Raw genomic sequence first — 23,750 nt, forward strand, 5'->3', positions numbered from 1 at the left:
ACTGAATCACAGAGGTTGGAAAAGACCGCTACGATCAGCCAGTCCAACTCCAGCTCACCTCATCTCGCCCACTGTTTATGTCCCTCAGTGCCGCATCTCCGAGGGGCTTGAGAGCAGCGTGGTGACCGCACCACATCCGCGGTCAGCCCGCGCCAACGCTTCGCCGTTCCCGACATCCAACCTGAACGTCCCCGCTGCAACCTGAGCCCTCTCCCCTTAGAGCCACCGCTGTTACCCGGGAGAAGACACGCGGGGCCGGGGGCAGCGGGACCACGGCGCGGATCGGCTCCCGCCGGCCAACACCGCCCCCCGCGGGTCGCGGGGATGCGCGGAGGCAGAGACTGCGGGCGGGGCGCGGGGCCCGGGGCCGCCCCCAGCGGGCGGAGCCACCGCCGCACCCGCCCCGACTCCATCCCGTCCCCGGCGGCGGCGCGGGGCGCGCGGCGGTCCCCGTCAGCGCGGCGGCATGAAGGAGTCGGCGCTGCCCGGCACCTCGCTGCAGCGGGCCTGCCGCCTCCTCGTTGCCTTCTGCGCGCTGCACCTCTCGGCCACGCTGCTTTACTACCTGGCAGGCAGCTCCCTGGCGCCGCCGCGCAGTCCCGAGCCGCCGCCGCGCCGCCCGCCGCCCGCCAACCTCTCGCTGCCGCCGTCCCGTCCGCCGCAGCTCGCCGCCCGGCCCCGGCCCGTCTCGGCGCATTCCGACACCCGCCCGGACTCGGCGGCGCCGGGGCCGTGCCCCGACCCGTCCCCGCTGCTCGGTGAGTGCCGCCCCCCGCCCCTCCGCGGGCCGTGACAGCGTAGCCCCGGAGCCTCTCGACGACGGGGCCCCGACGGCTCGGGAGCGCGCCGGGCGGGCGGACGGGTGGGGGCTGCCCGGGGCGCGGCGCGGCTTCCTGCGCCCGACCCCCTCCGGGTACTGCGCCGCGGCTGCGTCGAGCATCCTCCGCTTTCCCCGAGGCTCCGCCGCGAGCAGCGCTCGCTTCTAGGAGGGAGCGGAGGGGCTGCGCGCGGGGCGGGGTCCGAGCGGCGCTCCCCGCACAGTGGGACCCGCGGTGCGGCGTTCCGATACGTGGCGTCCCGCCGGTTGTGCCTCTGCACATGGAGGGTGGGCAGCACCGCGCCCCGCCGCGCGCTTATGGGATCGCAGCGGGTAGAAGAGACTTTCGAGAAGTTCCCTGTGGTTTTCTGTTAGCGAAACCGTCGCCGAAATTCGGAGTTTCACTCGGTGCTCGCTGGTCAGCTGCATCAAAGCATCTGAATAGCAAATGACGGGGTTGTTTCGAGAAGGCGGTTTTGAGGTCGTTAAAAGGGACTGTGTTGTTGTTGGTTTTTGTTTCTTTTTTTCCTGCTGATTTTGATTCGTGTCTTTCACTTTTCCCCTTCAATCGCTTTGTGCTGAGAGTGGCCGTGCAGTCGGGCCGCACACGGGGGTGTGCTGCCCCTTTGAAGCGATTTGCTCTGAGCGATCTTCGCTCGCCATGGTCCTCCCGGCCACTCTGAAGTGCTGGAAGCTGGGAGAGTTGCCGTCCCCAGGACTCAGAGCATTGTCGGATCAGTGTCCGGATGGTCAGCTGAATGCACAGGGTCACTGTTCCCAGACCTGTTCCAGAAATGTGGAGGCGTGGCTGTGAGGGACCTAATTAGTGGGCATGGGGCTGATGGGTCAGTGGTTACACTTGATGGTCTTCTTTCCCAACCTCAGCGATAGAATGATTCCTTGATTCTACACCACCTCTGTGTTCCTTTCAGTGCAACACATGCACCATACAAGAGGCCCGGTAAGGCTGTGGGCGGTGGTTGCAGTTGTTCAGAGCTGTAGGGTCCTTGTGGTGCAGGATCCAATGGTTTCCAGCAGCCCCAGTTCCAGAGGTGTGCTCAGGTGTAGGTGTGACACCCATGTGGTTCTCAGGTCTGCAGCCAGCGTGTTATTGAGGAACCTGACTGCTCTGCAGTACTGCATGTATGATTGCTTCGTTCAGGTTCTGATTCTGGCAGCAAATCACATTTGTAAAACGGCCTGCTGTGCCTCATATTGGTCAGAGTTCTGTGTTCTGATGATCTGCTCATGTCTCTGTGATCAGCATGGCACTGTAATGGTGTCCTGTCCACAGGCATTTCTCATCTTCTTGGCATCCCCACCTTCCCAAAGCCATAGGGCGCTGCTCTGACGTGAGCTGGAGCTCTGTGGCCTCGTTCTTCCAGCACCTCCTTCTTGGATTTCCTCTTCTTTCTCTTCCCTCCCTCACTGGATGACATGTGATGAATCATGCAGGGTAAGTGTGACCGAGCTGCTCGGCCTTCCTGAGCAGCCAGAGACACACTGCTGCCAGCAGCCTGGCTGCTTCTCTCTGGTGATGCTCAGGGTGAGAACCCAGCGTCCCTGCTGTCTGGCTACTGGGCAAACGCATGACCTGAATGAAGTGTAATCTCTGAGAGATCCTGTGAATTTAATATGCCTTTATGGTTCACTTCCCATTACTTGTAACTTGAAAGCATAGACCAGGGCTGGGAAAGTAATGCGGTAAGTTTTGGATTAGATGTTCCCAAAGTGTTCTGGATTTATGCTGCAGCTGAGAGCTGCCTGTGAGAAGCCTGAAAGGCGAAAGGAAGCCCATCTTTGTTCTGGAGGTGATCATTCCCCAAACTGGTGTGTTCTTTATCAGTGTTCTTTATCCAGAATAACATTATTTCAAGAAGAATATAAATGCTGTTCAGTAGGACTAGTCTGTGTGGGCTGACATGCCTTCAAAGAAGTTAAATGATTTCTTGCTTTGCCTCCAGGCCTTTGTTTCGGTGCTGGTGCTGTTGTCATGTAGGATGGAGGGAGGAAGGGGCCAGCTGCTTTGGCAGCAGCATCACCTTGCAGAAGAGCTCATCCAAAAGCAGCGCTTGCTTATCTTTTGGTGCCAGATGCCTGCAGAGCAGACTCTCACAGACGGGCCTCTTGGTGTCTCAGGGATGTCATTTTCAAGTCCTGCTTGGCCCAGAGCATGTGTTGTTTATGGAGCTGTTTTTGCCCACAGCTGTCACCTGGGCCCTTTCTGACCGCAGTTAGATACCAGGTGTGGTTGGCGGAGGGGTGGCAGGCAAAGAGGTGTCACTTGCAGCCCTGGGAGCAAAGACAACCCAGGAGCCCCGAGCGTGCCGTGCCACAGAGCTATGTCTTGCTGTATGGCTTTCTGCCCCAGATACAAGTTTAGAAGACATGGCAGCACCACACTGAAGTAATTATGCAATATTGACAACAGAGAGACAAAAATTCCAGCTGTTTCTCCCAGCAGTCACCATTCTGGGCAAAAAGGGTGCTTCCCACCATCAGCAGGGCACCTCTGTGAGCAGCGTGGCCAGGGGGAAGGAGCGTGGGAGCAGCTGCTGGCCCTGGGAGCAGCCGGATTGCAGCACAGCCTGCTGTGTCTGTGTCTGTGGGTGATGCAGATAGAGGACGCCAGCAGATCCTCTTCCACAGCTGAGTGTGGAAGCCTGTGGGTGGATATTCTGCGTCTCCAGGTGGTGGCAGTGCCAGTTGGCACGCAGCAGGCCTGGCTGGGCTCCATCCGGCGTGCACTGAGGCCTGGCTCCCACCAGCTGGGGCATCAGAGGCAGCCAGGGGAGCTCCGTGTGGAGCAGGGCTGTGCCTCTCTGCTGGCACGGAGCAGTTGGATGTCCCTAGCCTGGCATTGCTTTGGGGAATGGTTTGGATTATTTCTTAGGCTGGAAAGGTCTTGGAAGGGTGGTCGTCCTCATTCTGGGGACGTGGCACAGCAACTGGGGTGCGCAGGCAAGATGAGGAGGCTTTCCATTTTGTGCATCCCGTGTTTTGTAACGTGCTCATTTCCCTGCCAGCACAGATCTGGGGCAAGAGTAAGTTTTCTTGGAAACTGGGCCAAGTTATGCTTGGAAAGATGCAAAGACTTGCAGCTTCCCAAGCTGCGTTAGGATGCAAGCTTGCCTGAGCCCTCAGTTCCTGGCCCAGCCTGGTGCTCCGAGGCCTGGCTTTGTGAGGTGGAGGGGCTTTATGGCCCTCCCCGTAGCCACCTCCTCCTCAGTGCAGTGAGACGTGGCCAATGGAGCTGCAGCAACTTTTCCAGCTGCCTCCCAGCAGTGCTTGTTCTCCAGAGCTCGGGCAGCCCCAGGCCCTGCAGCTTTCTGCTCCTCTCGTCTCACCTTGCCCTGCCAGCCAGCCTGCCTCCCTCCTTGGAGCTCCAGCTGCAGCCAGGCTGGAGGGCACGGGACAGGGCTACAGGGTCGGGGCAGGAGCTGCTGCTGGCTCCGTCTGTCGGGGAGGTCTCGTCTGTCTGCTCATGCGTCTTGCATCAGGGTGGGGTTTTCCTGGCAGAGGCAGATTGGCTTTTTTTTCTGATTGAAGCAGCCAGGGAAGTCTCTCTGCTTGTTTGTTTAGAGTTTTCAGTTCAAGGGCCTGGAATTTAATTTTGCAGTGGCAGCCCGCAGCGAGTGCCAGTGCGAGTGAGGCTGATCGCGTGCAGGCTGCCCTGCTCAGGGGGAGGGGTGCACAGCCACTGCGCAGAGCGAGTGCTGGGCTGTGGCCATCTCCCAGGGCTTTGCTTCTCTCCCCCAGTACTTACTGGTGGAAAAGACAATATTTTCTGTTATTCAAAGACATTGTACGTCAGTGCGAGACCTTGTATCGGAGTAGGTGTCATTTGTTGCTGGGTTTGTAACTTTTGCTCTGAATAACTGTTGCAGGGTTGATCCTATAAACTCGCTGTTGCGCACACCAGCTGCCGCCAACGTGTGTGGCAATCCCTTGTATTTTTCAGCCCATTTCCTCCTGGGGCCCATGGGGTGGATGGGTGAGGGCATGTGCTGAGCTTCCAGGCTCAGGCCTTACACTGGCAGAGCTGACTTCTGCGAGGGGATGCTCTGCGAGAAGAGGCTGGCCGAAGGAAGCAAATCCTGCGGGATGGGAAGCTGTTCTCATTTTTTCCCCCCCAGCATACCTGCAGACAGATTTGATGCTGCCCTTGGTGGAAGGAGCGAGCTTACACCCATCCGTGGCCTGCTCCCCTGTGCTGTGGGACACAGCCAACGCCTGCCCTGTGGGTCTGGGGTCTGCAGTGTCTTCTGCTCCCCCGCCTGTAGCTAAGGCTTGGCCCAGCTTTCTGGGGTGGGGCTCATTTTGTTTTTCCCAGCAAGAAATGGGTTGGCGTGGTCAGCAGCTCTTCCCTTTTCTGTTCAGGCCTTGCAAAGAGGCTTTTTTGTTTCTCTGTGCGAGTGCTGCTTCCTTTTTCCAGCCTTCCTCCTGCACAGGCTCGCCTGCCCTGGCAGCACATGCGTGCACGTGTCTCGGCAGCAGCAGAGCGCGTTGCTTTCTGCCGGGGTGACAGAATCCTTCTCGCCCACCCACTGTGTGCAGCACGTTTCAAGCCTTCCCACTGGGAACTTTTGTTTCCACTCCCTCTGAACTAAGCATCTGAGATCTGTGCCCACCCTGAGCCACGTGGGTGAGCTTTGCTGGTTTATCCAGAGGAGCCGTTCAGCACTATCTCCAGACTGCAGGGCCGCTGACACCGTGCCCACTCTGCTGCATCCTGAGACCTTTGGGGTTCCCCCTTCCTGCAGGCACCGGGGCAACTCTGCAGGGTGTTGCTGCTCCAGTTTCCCTCACGTTTCTGGCATTTGTGTCCCAGGGAGAGAGGTCAGGACAGCTGTTAGACTGATGACAGCATTAAGTTGAGCAGGTCGTGGTCTTGTGCAAGGCTCCTGTGCAAGGGTCCTGTGGCAGCCCCGTGGGTTAGCAGGGCGAGCACTGCTGAGGAGTTGTACGGGCAGCCTCTACAGCTGCAGTTTTGGTTGTTGTGGCAAACGTGGCCATGTAGTGGTGGGGAATATGGAGGATACATTGCGTTGCTGAGGTGCACTTGACCGCTTTGTTCCCTGCAGCTTTTTGCAAGCCTCACCTTTTGCTTCATTTGAAAACCTGTTTCCTGTTTGTAAGAACCACACTGGCTCCTCTGCTGTCTGTGCCTGCGCAGGGCTTTTCCTGTGCACCTTTTGTCTGAAGCTGAGCAGAAATGTTTCAGTGAGAGACACTGGGGCGGAGGGAAGTGAGGGAGGGACGGGATGATGGCATAGCTGATTTCTTGTTTTGTTGCTTTTTTTTTATCTCCCTCTCTTGCCCAACCATGGCTTCTTAAACCCTCCTTTAGCAATTGCTGAGCTGTTTGGATGGTAGGTAGGTGGTGCTTTTGGATCTTCTGCCAACTTCTGGCAGTTGCTTATTCAAGTTTTCTAGGTGTTCTTTAGCTAAAAATGTGCAGCAAGGCTGGGTGGAAATGAAGGTGCTGTGATGGAGCGGTGCAACTGTGAATCCCAGAGATGCCCACCTACAAGCCCTGAGCTACACGTGTTGCTGGGATTGCATGTCCACACTGCTCTGTCACACGTGTGCCTTTGACTGAGACTCAACTCACAGCAGCAACTCCATTGTCAGGAAGGCATCTGGAAGTGAAGCAGAAGAGTCTGAAGGAAGAGAAGCAGGCTGGAAAGTCGACACGGTGAGCACACACAGGTGCAGCATTAGCTGATGGGACAGCAGCCACAACAAACTTTGCGTGTTTTCCTGGCATGGTTCTTGCCCTGGGTCAGAGTCGTTGGGCAACGCTGGCCTCAGGGACACTCACTGCCCAGGTGGCCAAAGTGCAGCCAAAATGGTTTGAAACGAGACTGGAGCAGGGCTCTGCTCACTGCTGGAGGTGCAGGGTATGTGCACCTTTAGTTTAATGCTTGTCCCAATAGATAAGGAGTGGACAGCATCAGTTTGTGTGGGTAGCATTTTGCTGCTGCTCTTTGTCAGTGTGTGGCTTTGTGAGTTGCAGGCCTGTTTGTTACAGCCATTCTGTATTTGAAGATAACTCACCCAGACTTTCATATTTTGCTGTTCCTGCTGACACCAGTGAAGTGTATTGGCCGGGTGCTTTGCATCCCACTGACTTTAGAAGCAGCTGCCTCACTGCTAGAGCAGCAAAAAGTGTAGTTGAGGAGCGCTCGCTGCCTTGGTTATTGGGGCAGTGCTGACTGGAACATATATTTAAAGCTGATTTCATTGAGATGAGGAAGGGAGTGCTACAGGTAATTTCTCATCAGCCTCTTTTCCAGCCTCCAAGCCCGCTAATTCTATCTTCTGCATCTAGTGCTCGTCATGACTGCGTTTTGTTGCCCATCCTTTCCTTTCTGCAGCCAGTTGGATGAGGTGAGGAAAGGCTCTCCTGCTCCAGGTGAGCCAGGGGGAGATCCGGTACCACTCAGCCAAGCCGTGCAGCATTTGTCCCCCTGCTGCACCCGCCCCAGGCACAGCTGCTGTGTGCTTGGCTGGGGAGCATGCTGCTGCTGTTGGGGCCATCGCTGTTCTGCAGGAGGCACGGAGGGCTGTGATGCCTTGTAACCCGCCGTCCCTCCTGCCCAGATTCCTCCCAACGCTGTGTCTCCCACTGCCACAGGGTCACCGTTGGGGGTCACCAGTGATAAATTACCTTTTTGTGGAGAGTGGTGTGTTGTGGGGCTACTGGAGTTGCGTGTTGGACCTGGAGTTTCTCCACCGCTGTGGGAGATCGGGCATCCCAGGAGCTGCTGTGTGTGTGCTGCAAGTGGTTCTCAGTTGCACACGCTGGCTTTGGCACAGGTTGATCTGGCAGTTTCAAAACTGCCACTGTTGAAACTGAGTGTGGGAACTGCCAACCTGCATGCAAATTAGGGTACATTTTAAATTTTATTTTTAACAAGGCATAAGTAATGGGCACAGTGGCAGAACACTGAAAGTTTCTGTAAGGAAAAAACAACAAAAGGGGGTTTTGTTTGCTGTGCACGTGGCCAGCTTCAGCGTGATCTGCTCTGTCGGCAGGAGAGCAGGGCTGTATCCCAAGTGCCTGGTTCTTGCACTGCATGATGTGAGGGCAGCACTCCCCCATCCGCCCCCCAGGATACTGCTGGAGAGAGCATGGCTGTGTGGCTGCAGTGCAGACAGGAGGGTTTTTGGGACCCACCAAGCTCCGTGGGTCCATTGGGGTCTGGCACCACAGGACTGAGCATTTGCAGGCTTGCCCTGAGTGCTGACGTGTGGTTGCTTTGGATGCAGTGGGCCCCAGCTTCACACCTCCACGCATCAGTGGGATTTCCTTTGGATCCAAACACGTGTTTAAAAGTAATAACGAATGCCTGCACACTAAGAATGCGTGCCCAGAGAAATAACTGGTGTGTGGCCGTCAGGTTGTGCTAACTGGCTTTGTGCTGTGCCTTCCTTCCAGTTGGACCGCTGCGCGTGGAGTTCTCCCAGCCTGTGAACCTGGAGGAGGTGGCGAGCACAAACCCTGAGGTCAGGGAAGGAGGTCGTTTTGCTCCAAAGCACTGCAGGGCTCTGCAGAAAGTAGCAATCATCATCCCGTTCCGAAACCGAGAGGAGCATCTGAAGTACTGGCTCTACTATATGCACCCGATTCTTCAAAGGCAGCAGCTAGACTATGGAGTGTATGTCATCAACCAGGTAAGATGCTGAGCACGGGAGGCTTTTAACACTTATGGCAGTGCCCCCTGGAACAGAGGAGTGGCTGCTCTCTCCTGAGTGTCAGTGGGCTGGTGGGCAGGGATAGAGATGCTGTAAAAACGAAGCTGAAGCACAACAAATGGAATGGGAGCAATGTTTCTTTGATGGTTTTGATGGAAAACGTGGGATGTTTTGCTCCCATGCAGCCTGGCTTACCCTGAAGAGGTTCTAATTGTTCAGGAGGAAAAGAATTCCTAGTTGCACAACCCAAATGAAGTGTTCCTCTCTGACATCTGCCTCAGGAATTGCATGCAGAGATCTTTAAGGTAGCATTAATACCTAATCCTGGGAATGGTGCAAAGGTGTAGGATTTCGCTCAGTCCTTTGAGCAGCTTTTGCTCACATTAGTAATAGCACACAGAGTGTCAGGATGGACAAAAGAAGGGAGCTGCGGTGCAGCAGGTAAGTGGTCGTCTGGGGGGAAACAGCAGAAAAGGAACAATCGCTGGAGTTCTGGGTTTCGGCTTTTTGTTCTCTTTTTTTTTCTTTTCCTTTTAATATCTGGGAGTCGTAGACCTTTCTTAAAGAGAAAAAAGGGTACGTTTCACTCCAGAGCACTTCAGTCCTAGTTAATACCACAGTGGTGGTTAGATAACTGGGTGTTGGAAAGCTGAGGACATGCGGGCAGTTGTGTAGGCTGTGGTGCGGCAGGGCAGCACGGCTCTGTTGATCTGCAGAGCCCGTGGGGTGGGCAGCTCCCAGCACCGCTGCTCTCTCCAGCAGGTTCTTCTGCCCTATTTGAGCCCATTTCACAGCACAGAGAAGTAACATGCCTCCTTTACACGTACCTCCTGCAGTTTTTGGATCAGCCAATGTGTCTGGGTGCATTGGCCATCCCAATCCCCCTGATCTGGCAGGTCTGCCCGGGGCACGGTGCTGCTCGGCCGTGAGGATGTGCTGGGATGGCAGACCCTGCAGTGGCCATCTCAGTGAACCAGAGCTTGCCAGCAGCTTCCCTGGAACACCAGGAGGAGATGCTGGCAGCCCGGGGCCAGCTGCTCAAAGGGAGCTGGTGGCATCTCTGGGGCTTGGAGAGCTCAGAAAGCAACTGGATCCCGCTGCGCTGCGCTGGTGTCACGGGGCTTGCACTGCCCTGCCCTATGGCTCATCTGATGCTGCGCCTGCGGGGCCGTTGGCGCTCTCTGAAGCAAACCTTTGCAGAGTGGGTTTAAGCAAATGTTCTTTTCAAATGCATCCCTTGGGCAAAGCTGGAGTGGGAGCAACTTTTAGCACACTGGATGTGTGAGTTCTGGACGCATCTGTGGTCAGATGCAGGTTAGCAAGCAAGGCTGCTGGATTTGCAAAGTAAACACACTCCTTCTGCGTGCCTCTGAAAAGTCATTCATGTTTGGGAGAGGCAGCAGAATCAGAAGTAGTAAAAGTGCTGGATATGTGTCTCAAGGGTGAGCGGGAACATGGAATGATTTGCAGAAAATGAGTTAGTTCTGCCAGAATTACGGTAGGAAAAGAGTCTTATTTCTCTGCTGTCTTGACAATTGCTTTTCTCTTTTTCTTGTCTGTCCTTCCCTTTGCATCTGCCCTCCTTTGTGTTTTTTTTTTTTTTTTTCCTTCTAGTGGGGAAATATTACCTTTACTTGTTAATCCTGTCTATAGCAAAGCAATCACTGAAGCAAGGAGAATTACTGTGTGATCTGATTCTTACACGCTGCCTACGTGCTCTTCTGTCCTCTGCATCTCATAAAAAGAAAGAGGAGCGCTTGAGCCCTGCTACTGCTGCACTGGTAATGTCAAACTTCTTCCTTTCGGAGCAATGCGTTTCTGTTCTGAGCCCGTTGTGTCTCTGCCACAGTGGCCCCGTGTGCCTGAATGTCTCAGAGTAGGGTTTGGCTGAAGCCAGAGCAATGTTTCTGAGATGCCCAGTGTGTAACAGGAGCCAGTGGAAAATGTGTTATTGTGCAACTGCTGCATAACCCAAACCTGACACAAGCTCCAGTTATCCAACCACTTTGCACTGGCCTTACCTGTAGTGTCCTTCTTAGCAGTTTTCCAGAGAGGATGTGTGTGTGAAGGTGTGCGTGTGTCTGTGCGTGGGGGGGCTTTGTGCTCATTCATGTCATTTTGCAGGCTGCACCAGATCTCCCCAGGTGTGGAGCACAGAGGGAGCAGTGCTCGGCTCCTGCCCAGCCCTCGTCAGGTTTTCCTGCAGCTGTTCTCTTCTTGTGCCTGGTATAGGGGTGCAGGAGTCTGCCTTTCCTGCGCAGGGCAGAGATGGATCATGCTGCTGTGGGAAGAGTGCACAGCACTTCAGAAAACCCCAACAGAGAAGCAGCAAGGGTTTTCTCGGCACTTTCCTGTGGCCCTGGAAATCTATTTCCACCCGCTCAAACAAGACTGGTGCGTGGATGCCCATGTGGGCATCGCATGTGTGTGGATCAGATGGGCTTGGAGGATCCCTGACTTGGCTGACAGCCTCCTGAGGGGGGTGATGGCTCCCTCATAGCCTACCAAAAACACATCCTTGCCATCACCTGCCTTAGACTCATCAGGTTCATCAGAATTACGATGAAGGAGGTGCATCCCCAGGTCCTCCACCCTGCTTTGTAACTGCAGCAGGTATCACAGAGCTGTCTCCTACCTCAGAGCACAAACCAGGATGAAACTGGGGTGAATCTACCATTCAGATGGCACCTCGCTGGTTTGGAAGCCTGTTAGCACAAGTGGCAGTTCTGTACACTGATGTGACTGATACTGAAACAAGGCAGCAGTGTCCTTAGGTGAGTTTGGCTGAGCAGACCGGGTCCAGCAAAGGTGAGCGATGGGAGTAAGTAAGCTGGCTGCTGTTCTCCCAGGGCTGATCCTCTGCGTGTGTGAGCAGCAGCCAGTGCTGGTCTGTGAGGTTGAGGCAGCTAGCCTCAAGGATCTCATGGATCAGTGACTGAGGACAAGTTTGTATGTACTGGCAGAGACGCAGGGAGTAAAGCCACTGGTGCTGGGCACAAGCGATGGCTTCTGATGTGGGTTGAGTTCTGAGGAGGGAAATCACAAGGAGAAATTTGTCCAGGAAAAACTAGTCAGCAGAAACATGCTTGCACTGCATCTTTTCTTGTTGAAAGCCCAGGAAATAAGCAATAAATAGCGGGGGCTATGCTTGGAGCTGTCTGCAGTGTTGGAGCAGCAGTCCTCCGTCTGCTGCACGGTTCTTCAGGGCAATGCTTCTTGGCCAAAGGGTGTCCAAACAGGTCCCCTCCCATGTGGCAGAGAGCAGGAGCACCTATGGTACGTGGAGCTGCCAAGCAAGGCCAGGGATGGATGTTGCTTCTGTTCTGCTTCACCTGCTCTTCTGTCACCAGTGGTGCCATGTCCTGCACCACCTGCATGGGGCAGCTGCCTAGAAAGGTCTCCTGTCACAAAGCTGGGAGTCAGTCGGAGTCGGAAGCCTGCAAAACCGCTCGGAGTTTGGAGAGATTTGAATCCCACAGACTGCAGAGATGCTGATGCTTCTGAATTGTCTTGGTTACGAAACGGCTTTCTCCAGAAAGCAAAACCCCTTGTGTGGTGTCAAGAGATGTGAAAGTGCAGCTTCTGGTAGAATTATTAATCCCTGTGTATCCCATGGGTGAGTTAGAGGCCACCTGGAGGCAGGGTTAAATAAGGCTGAGCCTCTGCTGATCATAAAACCAACTTGGAGCACTCTCTTTGCCTTGAAGTGGTGTGATGAGAAGAGCAGCCAAAGACGAAATGAGCAAGCTCAGCTCCTGGTGCAGGAGAGCCCCTGAGCATTGCGTCTGAGGCCCAGGTTCTGGCGTGGCCCAAAGTGTTCCCTGTCACTGGGTCAGTGCTCCTGGCTACCCTGGCTGTGCCAGCTGTGAGCCCCAGCTGCAGGGCAGGCTGTGCGTGGGCTCTGCAGCCCCTTTGCCCGCAGACCAAACCTCTGTTCCCACAGCTGTAGCCGCTCCCTCTCCCCATCCCCTTTGTTCAGCTTTCCTTTGCCTCCTGTGCTCAAGTTTTCACAGATGTTGCTTATGCATGATGGTGATCAGCTTCCCACCACCTCGGTAAAGGCACGAGCCCTTTTATTTCAGGTGAGGGTGCTGAGAACTGGCTCAGATCCTCCCCCGCTGAAGTTCACTCCTCCCTGTGAAGTCATTTAGGCCCCAGGCGGACAATGAAAGCTTTTGAAAGCTGTGGTTTGACGCTAGCATGGTAAATCCTTCATGTGAAAGATACTTGTAACTGTTTTATGGTTAAATTTTTGGCTTTCAGGCTGCAGAGCCATTAACCAGTTTGGATTAATCAGTTTCCAAACAGATTATTTATTAACCAAGCAGAGCCATTCAAGAGAGGAAGTAAATGTGATGCTTGAGGCTGCTGTCTTATTTTTATCTGTCCTTGATTTGTGTCCCACACCAGACCTGTAGAAGGGCGGGGAGCTGATTTGCACACTCTCATGCATGCATGCACATGCTGCTGGAGCCAGGCATGGCAGGCAGTCCTTTGCTTGACATTGCTTGAAGCTGTGGAGAGGGGGAGGTTGGATGTGGTAGAGCAGGGAGGGCTGGCAGTTTGGGTTTTGGCAAAAAGTTCCCGTCTCTTTCAGCATGCCTCGTGCTGCTCCTTGCACAGGGCTTGGGCTCGGTGCTGCTGTCAGGGCTTGTGCTGGGTGACAAACCATCCTGGCCCTCCACTGTCCCTGTGCACGTGGGCACGGCCCCACTGCTGGACCTGAGAGCACCCCAGTGACTTGCTGGCTGCGTCTGTGTAGCACTGCAAGCGCTGCAAAATGCCTCTGTGCAGAGCACTGGGCCCACTTCTCTGACCCTGTGGCTGCTCTACAGCTGCAACCAGATCAGTGCCACCTCCCAGCAATGCCAAGGGCCTGTGAACCCCACGACAGGTAGGAGACTGGTGTTTTCCACTACTTAATTCAGTGTTTATTTGTTTTAAACCAGGATGGAGATGAAGAATTTAACCGTGCTAAACTGCTGAATATAGGATTCATGGAGGCTTTGAAGGAGTATGACTATGAGTGCTTTGTGTTTAGCGATGTAGACCTGATCCCAATGGATGACAGGAACACCTACAAGTGCTACAGCCAACCAAGGCACCTTTCTGTCTCCATGGATAAATTCGGATTTAGGTGAGATGCCTTTTGGGGGGGGCATTTCCTTCCTAACGCTGCCATGATCATTGTAGGCTGGGTGCAGCAATGCACATCCCTGCCTACCAGTGAAAGCCTGGGAAAACATCTCTGGAAAATTCTGCTGTGGCACACGTGTCGCTGCTGGGAGTGGGTGGCTTGGAGCAGGGAGTGAAGCAGAACCACCTGCTGCCACGCACAGTGGCTGAACAGGCAGACACAGGGCTGGGAGGAACGGGGAGACCGGCGTCCTGCAGCTGCCCACGTCCCTTCTTGTGTTTCAGAGTGTCAGATGGCTCTTGTTTCTGCCCAGCCTGGAAAGCGAGGCATTCTCATACAGTGAGGGCCATGCATGATGCTAGAAAAGGCTGTCAGGTGTATTTTGAGAGCAAAACGAAGTATTTTTGGCTGTTCCATTTCAGACCACAGAGGGACCTGCCTTGGTGTCTGGGGGCAGAACCAAACTTGAGTGCCTGCCAGCACATGTGTTCCTCAGGCTGCTGTCAACACAGCTGTGGCTTTTCTTTCCTTTCTTTTTTTCCATGCCAGATCTCCACGTGGGAGTGTAAAAACTCATCTATTAAGTGAGCATTGGGTTTGGCCCCACATGGCCAGCCCATCTCTGCCCAGACCCACACCCCGCCCAGTGCAAGATTGTCAGCAGTCCTGTGCTTTCTCCTTGCAGCCAGGTGCAGCTTGGAGCAGAAGGGCCCCAGGACGTCTGCTTGCTGAAGCAGACGAGATCTGGGTCCCAGTGGGTCTCACTGGTGGGTTGGTGGCTGGACCATGGGCTGGAGCAGAGGTCACTGCTACCCCTAATGGTGTGTTCTCCTTAATTCCAGGTTACCCTACAATCAGTATTTTGGAGGCGTGTCTGCCTTGAGCAAAGAACAGTTCACAAAGATCAATGGGTTCCCAAACAATTACTGGGGCTGGGGCGGCGAAGACGATGACATTTACAACAGGTAAAGGTGCCCACCTTGCAGCTGGAGCACCTCCACCCCTCAGGACCTGCCTTCAGGGGAGCTTGGAGTGCATGGTGGGAGTGGGAGGAGAAGATCATCAGCCACAGAACCCATCCCAAGGCTCTGCAGGTGGCAGCCTGGCAGTGCCAGCGCGGCTCTTTGTGCCCTGGAGGGATTCATCTGTCAGGTTTTAAGGAGCTCTAACCAATGCTGGAAGCCTTTGCTTCCCATCGGGAGGAAGGCTGAGCAACGCCTGGGATGGCAGATGAAGTGGGATGTCTTAGTACAGGGGCCCGGTTCCGCCTGAAGGTGAAGGCAGGGGATGTCTGTGGGGTTGCTATCTTTGTTCCCAGGATGATGGGGCAATCACTTTGAGATATAATCATGGGAACTCAGATTTGAGAAGCTTTGGACTATGAGATACACCCTGCGTGGTCCTTTCTGTGGGCTTTCCAAACCCTCCTGACCTTGAGGGAGAGCTTCCTTAAACAGAAGTGCTGGGGACCTGCAGCTGTCTAGTAAACCAAGGAAGGTGGTATCTTGTCTTTTGAGGCACTTGGCTTTCTAGGGGTGGGAAGACCTATACAGAAACACACAGAGGGAGATACAGAAAGGAAGAAGTCAAGCACGTTCCCAGCACTGGCATCCATGATGTGCACGTGCCCTGTAGAGAGCACACCAGTTTGATGGGCTGCTCCCTCCCCATGTGGTTTCACCACCACTCAGTTTGCTTTCTACCAGCGCAGCACTTCAGCTTCCACGTCTTGAAAGATGCATGCTCGGCTGGCTGCCATCCAGACAGTTAAAAACTGGATGCCTCCCATTCAGATTCCAGCCTAAAGCATGGGGCAAGGTCGGCACCGATGCTGGCGGAGCTGCCTGGGGTGGGGTGGCTTAGCAGGTGCCTGGTGCTGGCAGGTCTGCATTCCCGATGCAAAGCTGCAAACACACAGCCCTCGGCAGCAGAGAAAAGCAGGCAGTGGCGGTGCTGGAACAGCCCTTCTCTGCCCCCTGTCACTTAACAGACTTGCTTTTGGCAGGCTGGTGTTCAAAGGCATGGGCATATCTCGGCCGGATGCCGTCATTGGGAAATGCAGAATGATTCGCCACTCTCGTGATCGGAAGAACGAGCCCAACCCGGAGAGGTGCGTGTCCGCTTCCCGAGCCCCGTCCCCGCGCCGTGCAAAGCTCCCAGGCGTGCCGTGAACGGCCCCGAAAGGTTGCTGGCAGCACGGCTGGGGGAGCAGCCCTCGCTTTCCTGCGCGGAGAGCACGGCGGCTCTGCCCGCGGGCTGACGGAACGCGCTCTGACGCCCGCTGCTGCTCCCCGGAGCGGGGAACGCCCGAGGGCAAAAAGAACGGGAGCTGGCGGCCGCTGAAAGGCTTTTGTTTGCTTTTCCCCTCCGCAGGTTTGACCGAATTGCTCACACCAGGGAGACGATGAGCTCCGATGGCTTGAACTCGCTCTCCTACGAGGTGCTGAGGACTGACAGGTTCCCTCTGTACACGAGGATCACAGTGGCCATCGGCGCGCCCAGCAGCTGACACTGCCGGCACGGCAGAGACCTCGGCACGGCGCCTGGGATGCTGGGCTCGCGGATTCTTTGTGTCACCGCGTTCTGTAAGGGTTGTGATGAACAACGTGGAGGCCTCTCTGCATGCCAGAGCCTCTCCAGACGGGCTGGACGACGGCTTTTCCCGTTGGTTGTTTTTATAACTTCACCTCCATTGTTTTATAAGTTCGGAAGCTGTACAAAACAGTTGTAAATACTTCTTTTCGCCAGAAAATGTTGAATCTGATCTGCCAGAGTGCTCCCCGTGTTCAGTCATTGCTGGTGCCACGTCAGTTCACCAGCTGCAGCTGTGGTGCAGCAGCAGTGACTGCCCACGATAGGCTTTTTAAATTGGGTGGATGGAAACATTCCTTTTAATTCATTCCTTGGTTTTATTTTATGAAGGACTCTAAAACGCTGCTAAAATTGTACAAGTTTACTCATTTCATTAGATTGCTTTTTAAGAGAGACAAAATTACGTGGGTATTTTTATTTTTTTTCTTTTTTTCCTAATAGTGACCAAAGCAAAAGGTTCTTCTCCGCATTACGAATAACCAAGTGCGGATTCCGCGGATATCACTATTTCTTTTGGTCTCAGAAGAGACTTCTGAGTGAGTTGAGGCAGAATGTGCCCTCAGAGAGCTCTGTGCACGGGCTGGGGGCTGCACAGATGCGTGACAGCTCTTGGGGACCCGCAGCACCTGCTGGCTCCCCATAACCTGCCTGCTGCATGTGATTTTCTTTGCCTGAGCAGAGCAGGATCTCGTTGGTTGGTTGGTTGGTCATTTTAGTTTGCTTGTTTGTTTGTTTTTCCCAGAAAGAGAAGATGGGTTTAATTGCACAAGGAATTGATAGCCTTAAAATTTACAGACACTTTTACCAGTGGTAGGAAGTTGCCACGCTATTTAAACATGGTCTCAAGGTTCTTAAGAACAACATTCTGCTTGCAAGGTCATGTGTAAAACTTGAACTCACGTATTACTTTTATTGTCGTTGTAACTTTTTGGTAACTTTTTAAAGTAATTTGTATATCGCAAGTGGTATATTTAATGCCAGATTAAAGCAGGGTGCAGCATAATGGCATACGCTTCCAGGCCTCCTTTATCTTCAGGCTGGTAGGCTCTGTGTCACCGCATACGAGAACGTGCTCTGCTGCTTGCCCACGGGCTGCGGAGGTGCCGGCAGGGCCCGCGCTGCGTTACTCAGAAGCCTGCTGAGAGGTTTGCTGTGCCGGGGTTCCACGCAGAGGCACGGAGCAGCGCTGCAGGCACTGCCTTCTGCTGGGCGTCTCTGCTCCCATCCACGGCCTGGGAAAGCTTTGGGCACCAACGCCTCGGAGCTGCTTCAAGCGGCATAAAGCTCTCTCTGCCGAAGCAGAAATCCTAATTCCTTCTGGTGAGTTCTGCCCGCCAGCTCCGATCACAGCAATTTGCACTTGGTTGGCCTGTGCTGAAGGCTGTTGAAATCAGGGACACATGTATTGGGGATCATCTTCAGCACTGCCTTTTTTTTTGTTTGTTTCCTTTTGTTTCTTTTTTCTTTCCCTTTGACTTTTTTTCCCTCTTCCTTTTTGGGGATTTAGGACCATGTAGGACCTGAAGGTTTTGCTGAATCCTTGCGCTACAGGGGTGGGATCCTGCAGGGCCAGGGGACAGTGCCTTGCTCTATTGTCTCGATGTCTCTTCCTAGCCAGCAGTGGCTCCAAGGATGCACAGACCACGCTCACAGCAAGGTACCCAGCTGCCCTTCCAGAGTCGCTTTGGACACGTGCTCACCCCCTGCACTCACACATGGTTGCTGGCCGCACCTGCTGCACTGGCCGCGCTTGGCGTGGCATGAGAGCAGGCTTGCAGAGTGCATTGAAAGTGTGTTGACTTTTGGCCAGTCAAGGCTCTGGTGCATGCAGATACAAGGGGGTGCAAGAGTAGGATGTGTTGCAGAAGCCAGGCCAGATACCCATTTGCAGAACCCTGCAGACTGCACCAGTAACTGAAATGCAGGCAAGGCTGGTGGTTTTGTTCTGATTTTCTGAGCAGGCTGGGCCCCGCGCCCACAGGGCAGCTCGGCACCAAACCCCACTGAGCACCTACTGGCAATCCAGGGACTCTGAGAGAGCACCTTGGTTCAGCCGCGAGCCTTTGTGCTCCAGAAGGCTGGAAGCTGTGAGTGTGGAGTACCTGCCTGCACACTGCAAAGTGCCCGCCTTCTGCATCGGAGAGTTGTGCTGGTTTTCGCTTGTTTGTCTTTCCTCTGCTTATTTAGAGATTAGGAGAAGTTAGTGCAATGAGTTGTTTTGCTGTATGCCGGAATCACACAGTGTCCTGCAGGTGGTCTGAGCGCTTGCTTCTGGTGTTGCAATTGAAGCTGTCTACAGATGTGCCTTGAAAGAGGGGACAAATGGGAACTGGGAAACCAGGAAACCTGAAAATGGTTTTCAGCACGCAGGCAGTGGTGGAGCAGGAAACTGCCGCCTTGTTTCTTTTCCGACACAAATGCTATGCCAAAGCTGGGGCTGCTGCTTGTTTGTTTCACCACTGGGGACCAGCCTGTGGTATCCAACTCTTGTCCCCGCATAAGCTGTGCTCCTTCTTTTGGTGAAATGCTTTTGGTTCAGCCTGGCCCTGAAACTGTCCCTGTGGGCCTTTTCTACAAGCACTCATGTTTACACAGAACTCAGTTTCCACCTGTTCTGGGTGGTTCATCCCTTCCTGCAGCAACACTCAAAGCAGTGCTGTGCATAGCAGTGGACACCTGCAAGAAATAGCTGCAGAGGAAGCACCAATGCTGGGTTTCCTTGGTGTTGCTGTTTGCTTGCAGGGATGAGGGAGGGTCCCAGCATGCAGCTTTTCCCCTGGGTGTTACTTATGTACCAGACTGTTCGCAGGTCTCTTGCAAATGGTTTTGCTTTTGCATTTTTATCATTTAAATGCCAATGGATGTATAGTCCAATGTTCCTATTTTACTGCTGATGTCAAATAAAGTGTTTTCAGTTATAATGTCTGGCAGTATTACTGTGATGAAAGGGGCTTCTCCCGGTGCTCTCGCTGTCTGGGGGGGCTCAGGAGAGAGGCAGGATTGGGGAAGCTGCTGTGAGGCCTCACCTTTGCATCAGTGGCAAAGGCAAGAAGTGGACGGCAAACAAATCCAACAAAACAGCTGTGTTTAACCCATTTCAAGCATAAAACATAGACTTTCCCCTTGCATCCACACAACTCAGGTGCTGGAAATACACACTGTGCATTCTTCCTCAGGTCTGGGCTGTTTTACAGAGTTTGGTCAGAGCACAAAGCTGAGGGGGTAAGCTGGATGAAACGGGAGGCAAGAGGTTTGTCCTCACCTGGACAAAGCCCCGAGGGGAATGGCGTGGCTCCCAGTGCTTAAAGGAAGCTCGTGAACAGGAGGGAGAATATTTACACAGTCTGATAGTGGTAGGACAAAGGGGAACAGTTTTAGACTGAGGGAGGGGAAAATTAGGTTAGATGTTAAGAAGAAATTCTTCTCTCCAAGGATGGCGAGGCACCAGCGCAGACTGCCCAGAGAAATGTGGGTGCCCCGTCCCTGGAGGTGTTCAAGGCCGGGTTGGTTGGGCCCTGAGCAGCCTGGTCTGGGGGGACAACCAGCCCACAGGAGGGGTTGGAACTGGGTGGGCTTTAAGATCCCTTCCCACCCTAGACGTTCTATAACTTCAGATCCCTTCCAGCACTGTCCCTTTCCACGAAAATGCTGCAAAACACCCGGCACGCTCCTGCCAAAGCCTCTGGTGAAGAAGCCCCTGTTCTTGGGGTAGTCCAGAGGGCAGCAGGGACCCTGCTGTCCGCTGGGGTTCTCTTTCAGTTCCTCATAGAAGGGAAGCTGGCAGTGTGTTTCCAGCACCAAGGTAAAGGAAGCATGATCCTGGGAGCAGCTGTCCACTAATCCAAGCACCAGACCAGCATCCACGTCAGCAAGGAGGCTGAAATGCTGCTCCAATCAGAGGTGAGGCACGGTATTGTTAGACTTGTTTTCCCTCCTTTTAGAGCAAAACAAGATGGGATTACTGCCTTAATCAAATAAAGGAAACGGTGTTCCTGTTACATAATCAGCTTCCCTCTGCATATTTTTGATTTAATATCACTTGATGGCTTGGTAAGACCAAGAAACAAGGAACTGTGCTGATAAAGTGGTTTGCTGACCTTTTGGAAAGCAGCTGTTGTGGAACCTGCGTGGAGGTTGCAGATGGCAGAGAGCTGGTGGCACACCAAATAATAGCTCCCTGTTACAGGAGGCTCCAGACCTGAATAAATCACTGCAGCCTGATGAAATTAACTTTAATAAACAAATGACAGAAGTGCAGCCGGGAGCCAGTAACGCCAGATGTGAGCTCAGCCCTAGAGAGCAGAGACTGAAGTGCATCTGTGGGCAGCACCAAGAGCCCTTTGTGCTGCAGCTGATGGGGATAAGGCAAGCCCAGATGCCATCAAAAGCGGAACCCACTGCAGACAGAGGGATCTTGCTTCTGCACACACCCAGCTGCCATAAAACAAGGGAAGGAGCAGCCAAACTGGGTGCAGGCATCTGGTTTTTGCAAACCAGTTCTTCCTGAACTCCCTGCCCCGAGCTGCTCCACTCCTTCCCTCAGGCTGGGAGGAGGGGAGCCGACCCCAGGCCAGGGTGCATTCCACGGGAACACCGACATCACAGCAGTGCCACCTGGTTGGAGGGATGCCGAGCAGAACTGGTCCTGGGAAGAGGGACCCTCAGCAGCCCGGGGCAAACGTAGATAGCAGAGCAGCCCCTCTGTGCTGCTGCTTCCCCAGCTGGACCCTCAGCTCTGGCTCCGGGCGATCCTTGTCCCAGACCAGCCTGAGCCAGAGCCTGTTCAGCTGTCAGGTCCTTATCTCTGTTGTGATTATTTCTTCCCCACCCCCCAACCCCCGCATTCTTCAAATAGCAACATTTGTTTTGGAAATTCCTCTTCTGAGCAGTTTCAGGCCTGAAATCTGGAAGGATGCCGGCGTGAGCCAGGGGCAGATGTTGCACTCTCCCTGCACTCGTGAATTGCTGCACAGGAACATCCTGTGGCAGAGGAACCGAAGCTGGGACAGCTCTTGGGCCACCTCCGCATCAGTCTCGCTTCTCTGCAAACTGAGAACATTACTGCTGGACAGGGAATGAGCAGGGTGCAGTGCCACAAGGAACAACGCGGAGTGCGTGCGCGGTCCCTGAGGCTGCTCCAGCCATACATCTGGAGGAAGAACCAGACCTCAGAAGAGCTTCATGCCTCAAGCGCAGCTTGCTCCCAGCACACTGTATTTACACAGCACTTACAGAAGCACTTGGGGATTTCCCCACGGCCAGTAGTGTCATTTCTCACCTACAGTGACTGACAAGGTGGGGCAAGGACACGGGGGATTAGGTGCAGTTCTGACAGCCTTTAGGTGCGGATCAAAATGTGTGAATCTGCTCCGTCTCAGAAGAAAATATATTCTGTTGCACACGTATCTTGTCTGTGGAACTGCAGACTGCCTTGAATGCAGAGGCAGACGGAGCTCACATGGCTGTGGCGTGTCCAGGAGGTCTCCCTGCCCTATGAACCTGGGCATAGTGCGTTGCACAGCCCCAGCCATTATGTAGCAAAAATGTCAGCAGATGGTGCAGAAATGCGTGGAGGATGCTAAGAGGAACTCTGCCCAGAGGTGGGATTTACCCAGGCAGCCTCCATTCTGCAAAGAGGGATCCCCATGTTGGGCTGATTTAATTCCCTCTGCTACTGGCTGTCTGCTCTCAGACACTCAGTGCAGCCCCCCCCGTGTGCCATGCTCAGAGCAAAGCTGCTGGGTGGGGGTCTGCACACCCCCAGGCATCGCAGCCTGCAGGTTGCTGTGGAACCACATCACACTGCCACATGTTCACTTCTGCAAACTGTGCTATGCCACACCTGGAAATATCAGCTTTGAACTGAGCCCCTTGGTGGGAGGCACTGCTTGTTCCCACAGAACAACTGTGTTCTGCTGTCTGTGCGAGGTGGTGAGGAAGCCCCATTCTCACTGCTCCCTGTTGGTCCTACAAACCTAATCGGATGAGCCTCAGAGCAACCAGGTCTTACCTGGGAGTCAGATGTGTTGAGCAGGGGATGCACTGGGGCTTCTGAGCTCCTTTCTGATATATGCATTTCTACAGTTTGCTGGCAGTGTGCCCTCAGTGATTGCCTAGGTCTCACAGAGAACAAAAAAGGGCTTGCTGTGTGGAAAGTCCCCATCCTCAGTGTTCGGGACAGTGATTTGCACAGCTGAGTCATGCCTCCTACTGAAGGATAGCATTGAATAAAGGTAGTGTGTGCGCAGGCAGTGCGTCACTTGTGTCGCTTCCCTGAGAGGCAGGGCACATCCAACATGCGCAAACCTACCCGACAGAGGACCTCACAGGACCTTGGTTTAGCCTGGTGGTCTTCCCCAGGGAGACAAATGGCAGGCAACAGCTGATGGCAGACGAGAGATGGCTCCCTCTAGGAGGACGTGGCCAAGAAAGAGAAGCGGCTCGTGCTGGCTACATCAGCCCAGCTCACAGGGTCACCCAGCTTTACAGCCTCAGCATCTGTGGAGTGGGTGGTTAACGGCAGATTGATGTGGTCTTGGTTGCTTCTGACCTGTTTGTCAAATGACCTGCAAAGGTCAGGGTGGAGAGGGAGAGGAAAGGCCATAAAGTTTCACTCCCATGGGTGAAAGAAGAGGGAAAGTGATGCAGCAGCATGAACCAGAGCTCATCCCACCTTCATATCACTCCTGCCTGAAAACAGTGGAGATGGCAGAGGCCCTTTCATGTCCTGTTTCCAGGACAGAGTCAGTGACGAGCACTCTGGCCCCAGCAGGGCTGGCCCTTCACTGGTGGCACACGTTAGCATGTCCCATGTTGGTCTGATATCACCATGCAGCAGAGGGTGGTCAGCCTACCATATCCATGGCAGCACCTCCCATACTTCCCTCCCTTTTGCTCTCCCTTATCACTGTTTCCACTCTGGCAGGAGCTTTCCTCTGCCCCTCTATACCCACAGGAGCCCCATACCACCCCACGGGGACAAAGACACAGCCCAGACCCTGCAGCATCCTCTGGACTCAATAAACTACCATGCACAGCAACAGTACTTCCCCAGCCACATCTCTGTGCTCCAGCTGAGTTCAGGAGCAGCCACTGCGCCCTGACTCATCAGAACTTCCTTCCCACCATAGCTGTGCATAAATAACAACTAATTTGAGCAAGGCTAGCAAGGACGTGGCACCAGGCCATGTGCCTCCAGCCCTCTGCCTAAAACCCTTCCCTTGAAAACGGTGGAGTTTCTGACACATCTGACCTCACCACCCTGCCTCTGCCCAGGGCTTTTCCTTCTGGGAATCCTGGCTCAGCTCTGTTCCATTCTCACGTTGCTGCTGGAGTGGGTGGTGAGGCCTGGTGTAAGTCATCACTCATGTTGGCGTTCCTGACATATTCCCAGGTGACTGAAGTCCCTGCAAACAAACCCATTCGTGTTCTCTTTTGGCACAGAAGTATTTATCAGACCAGCTGTTAATGAGGGTTACTGGTCTGTTTGGAGAAGAAGAGAAG

At 54.1% G+C, this 23,750-nt stretch overlaps 1 protein-coding gene across 2 annotated transcripts; it reads left to right on the forward strand.

Moving 5' to 3' along the window:
• The first annotated feature begins 455 nt into the window (after positions 1–455).
• Positions 456–19,165, forward strand: B4GALT1 (beta-1,4-galactosyltransferase 1). 2 transcript variants are annotated; one of them, XR_006181113.1, is made up of 7 exons: positions 456–758; positions 8,262–8,497; positions 13,468–13,655; positions 14,498–14,620; positions 15,661–15,765; positions 16,029–17,567; positions 17,755–19,165. XR_006181113.1 is itself a non-coding variant. In XM_042882846.1 (6 exons), exons 1-6 carry the CDS (start codon positions 467–469, stop codon positions 16,162–16,164), a joined length of 1,080 nt encoding a protein of 359 aa, XP_042738780.1. In that variant the 5' UTR covers positions 456–466; the 3' UTR covers positions 16,165–19,165. The 2 variants fall into 2 exon arrangements, 1 of the variants encoding a protein (XP_042738780.1); XM_042882846.1 differs by having other exon boundaries at positions 16,029–19,165.
• The last annotated feature ends 4,585 nt before the right edge of the window (positions 19,166–23,750 follow it).

Source organism: Lagopus leucura, unplaced genomic scaffold (genome assembly GCF_019238085.1).
Source record: "Lagopus leucura isolate 7727_CA_CO unplaced genomic scaffold, USGS_WTPT01 Super-Scaffold_100036, whole genome shotgun sequence".
NCBI lineage: Eukaryota > Metazoa > Chordata > Aves > Galliformes > Phasianidae > Lagopus > Lagopus leucura.

Excerpts from the sequence above, each read along its gene's own strand:
- B4GALT1 (XM_042882846.1), top strand. The coding sequence starts at position 467 with ATGAAGGAGTCGGCGCTGCCCGGCACCTCGCTGCAGCGGGCCTGCCGC. Across the intron at positions 13,656-14,497 it reads ATGGATAAATTCGGATTTAG|GTTACCCTACAATCAGTATT; the intron begins GTGAGATGCCTT and ends CCTTAATTCCAG. Across the intron at positions 14,621-15,660 it reads GACGATGACATTTACAACAG|GCTGGTGTTCAAAGGCATGG; the intron begins GTAAAGGTGCCC and ends TGCTTTTGGCAG.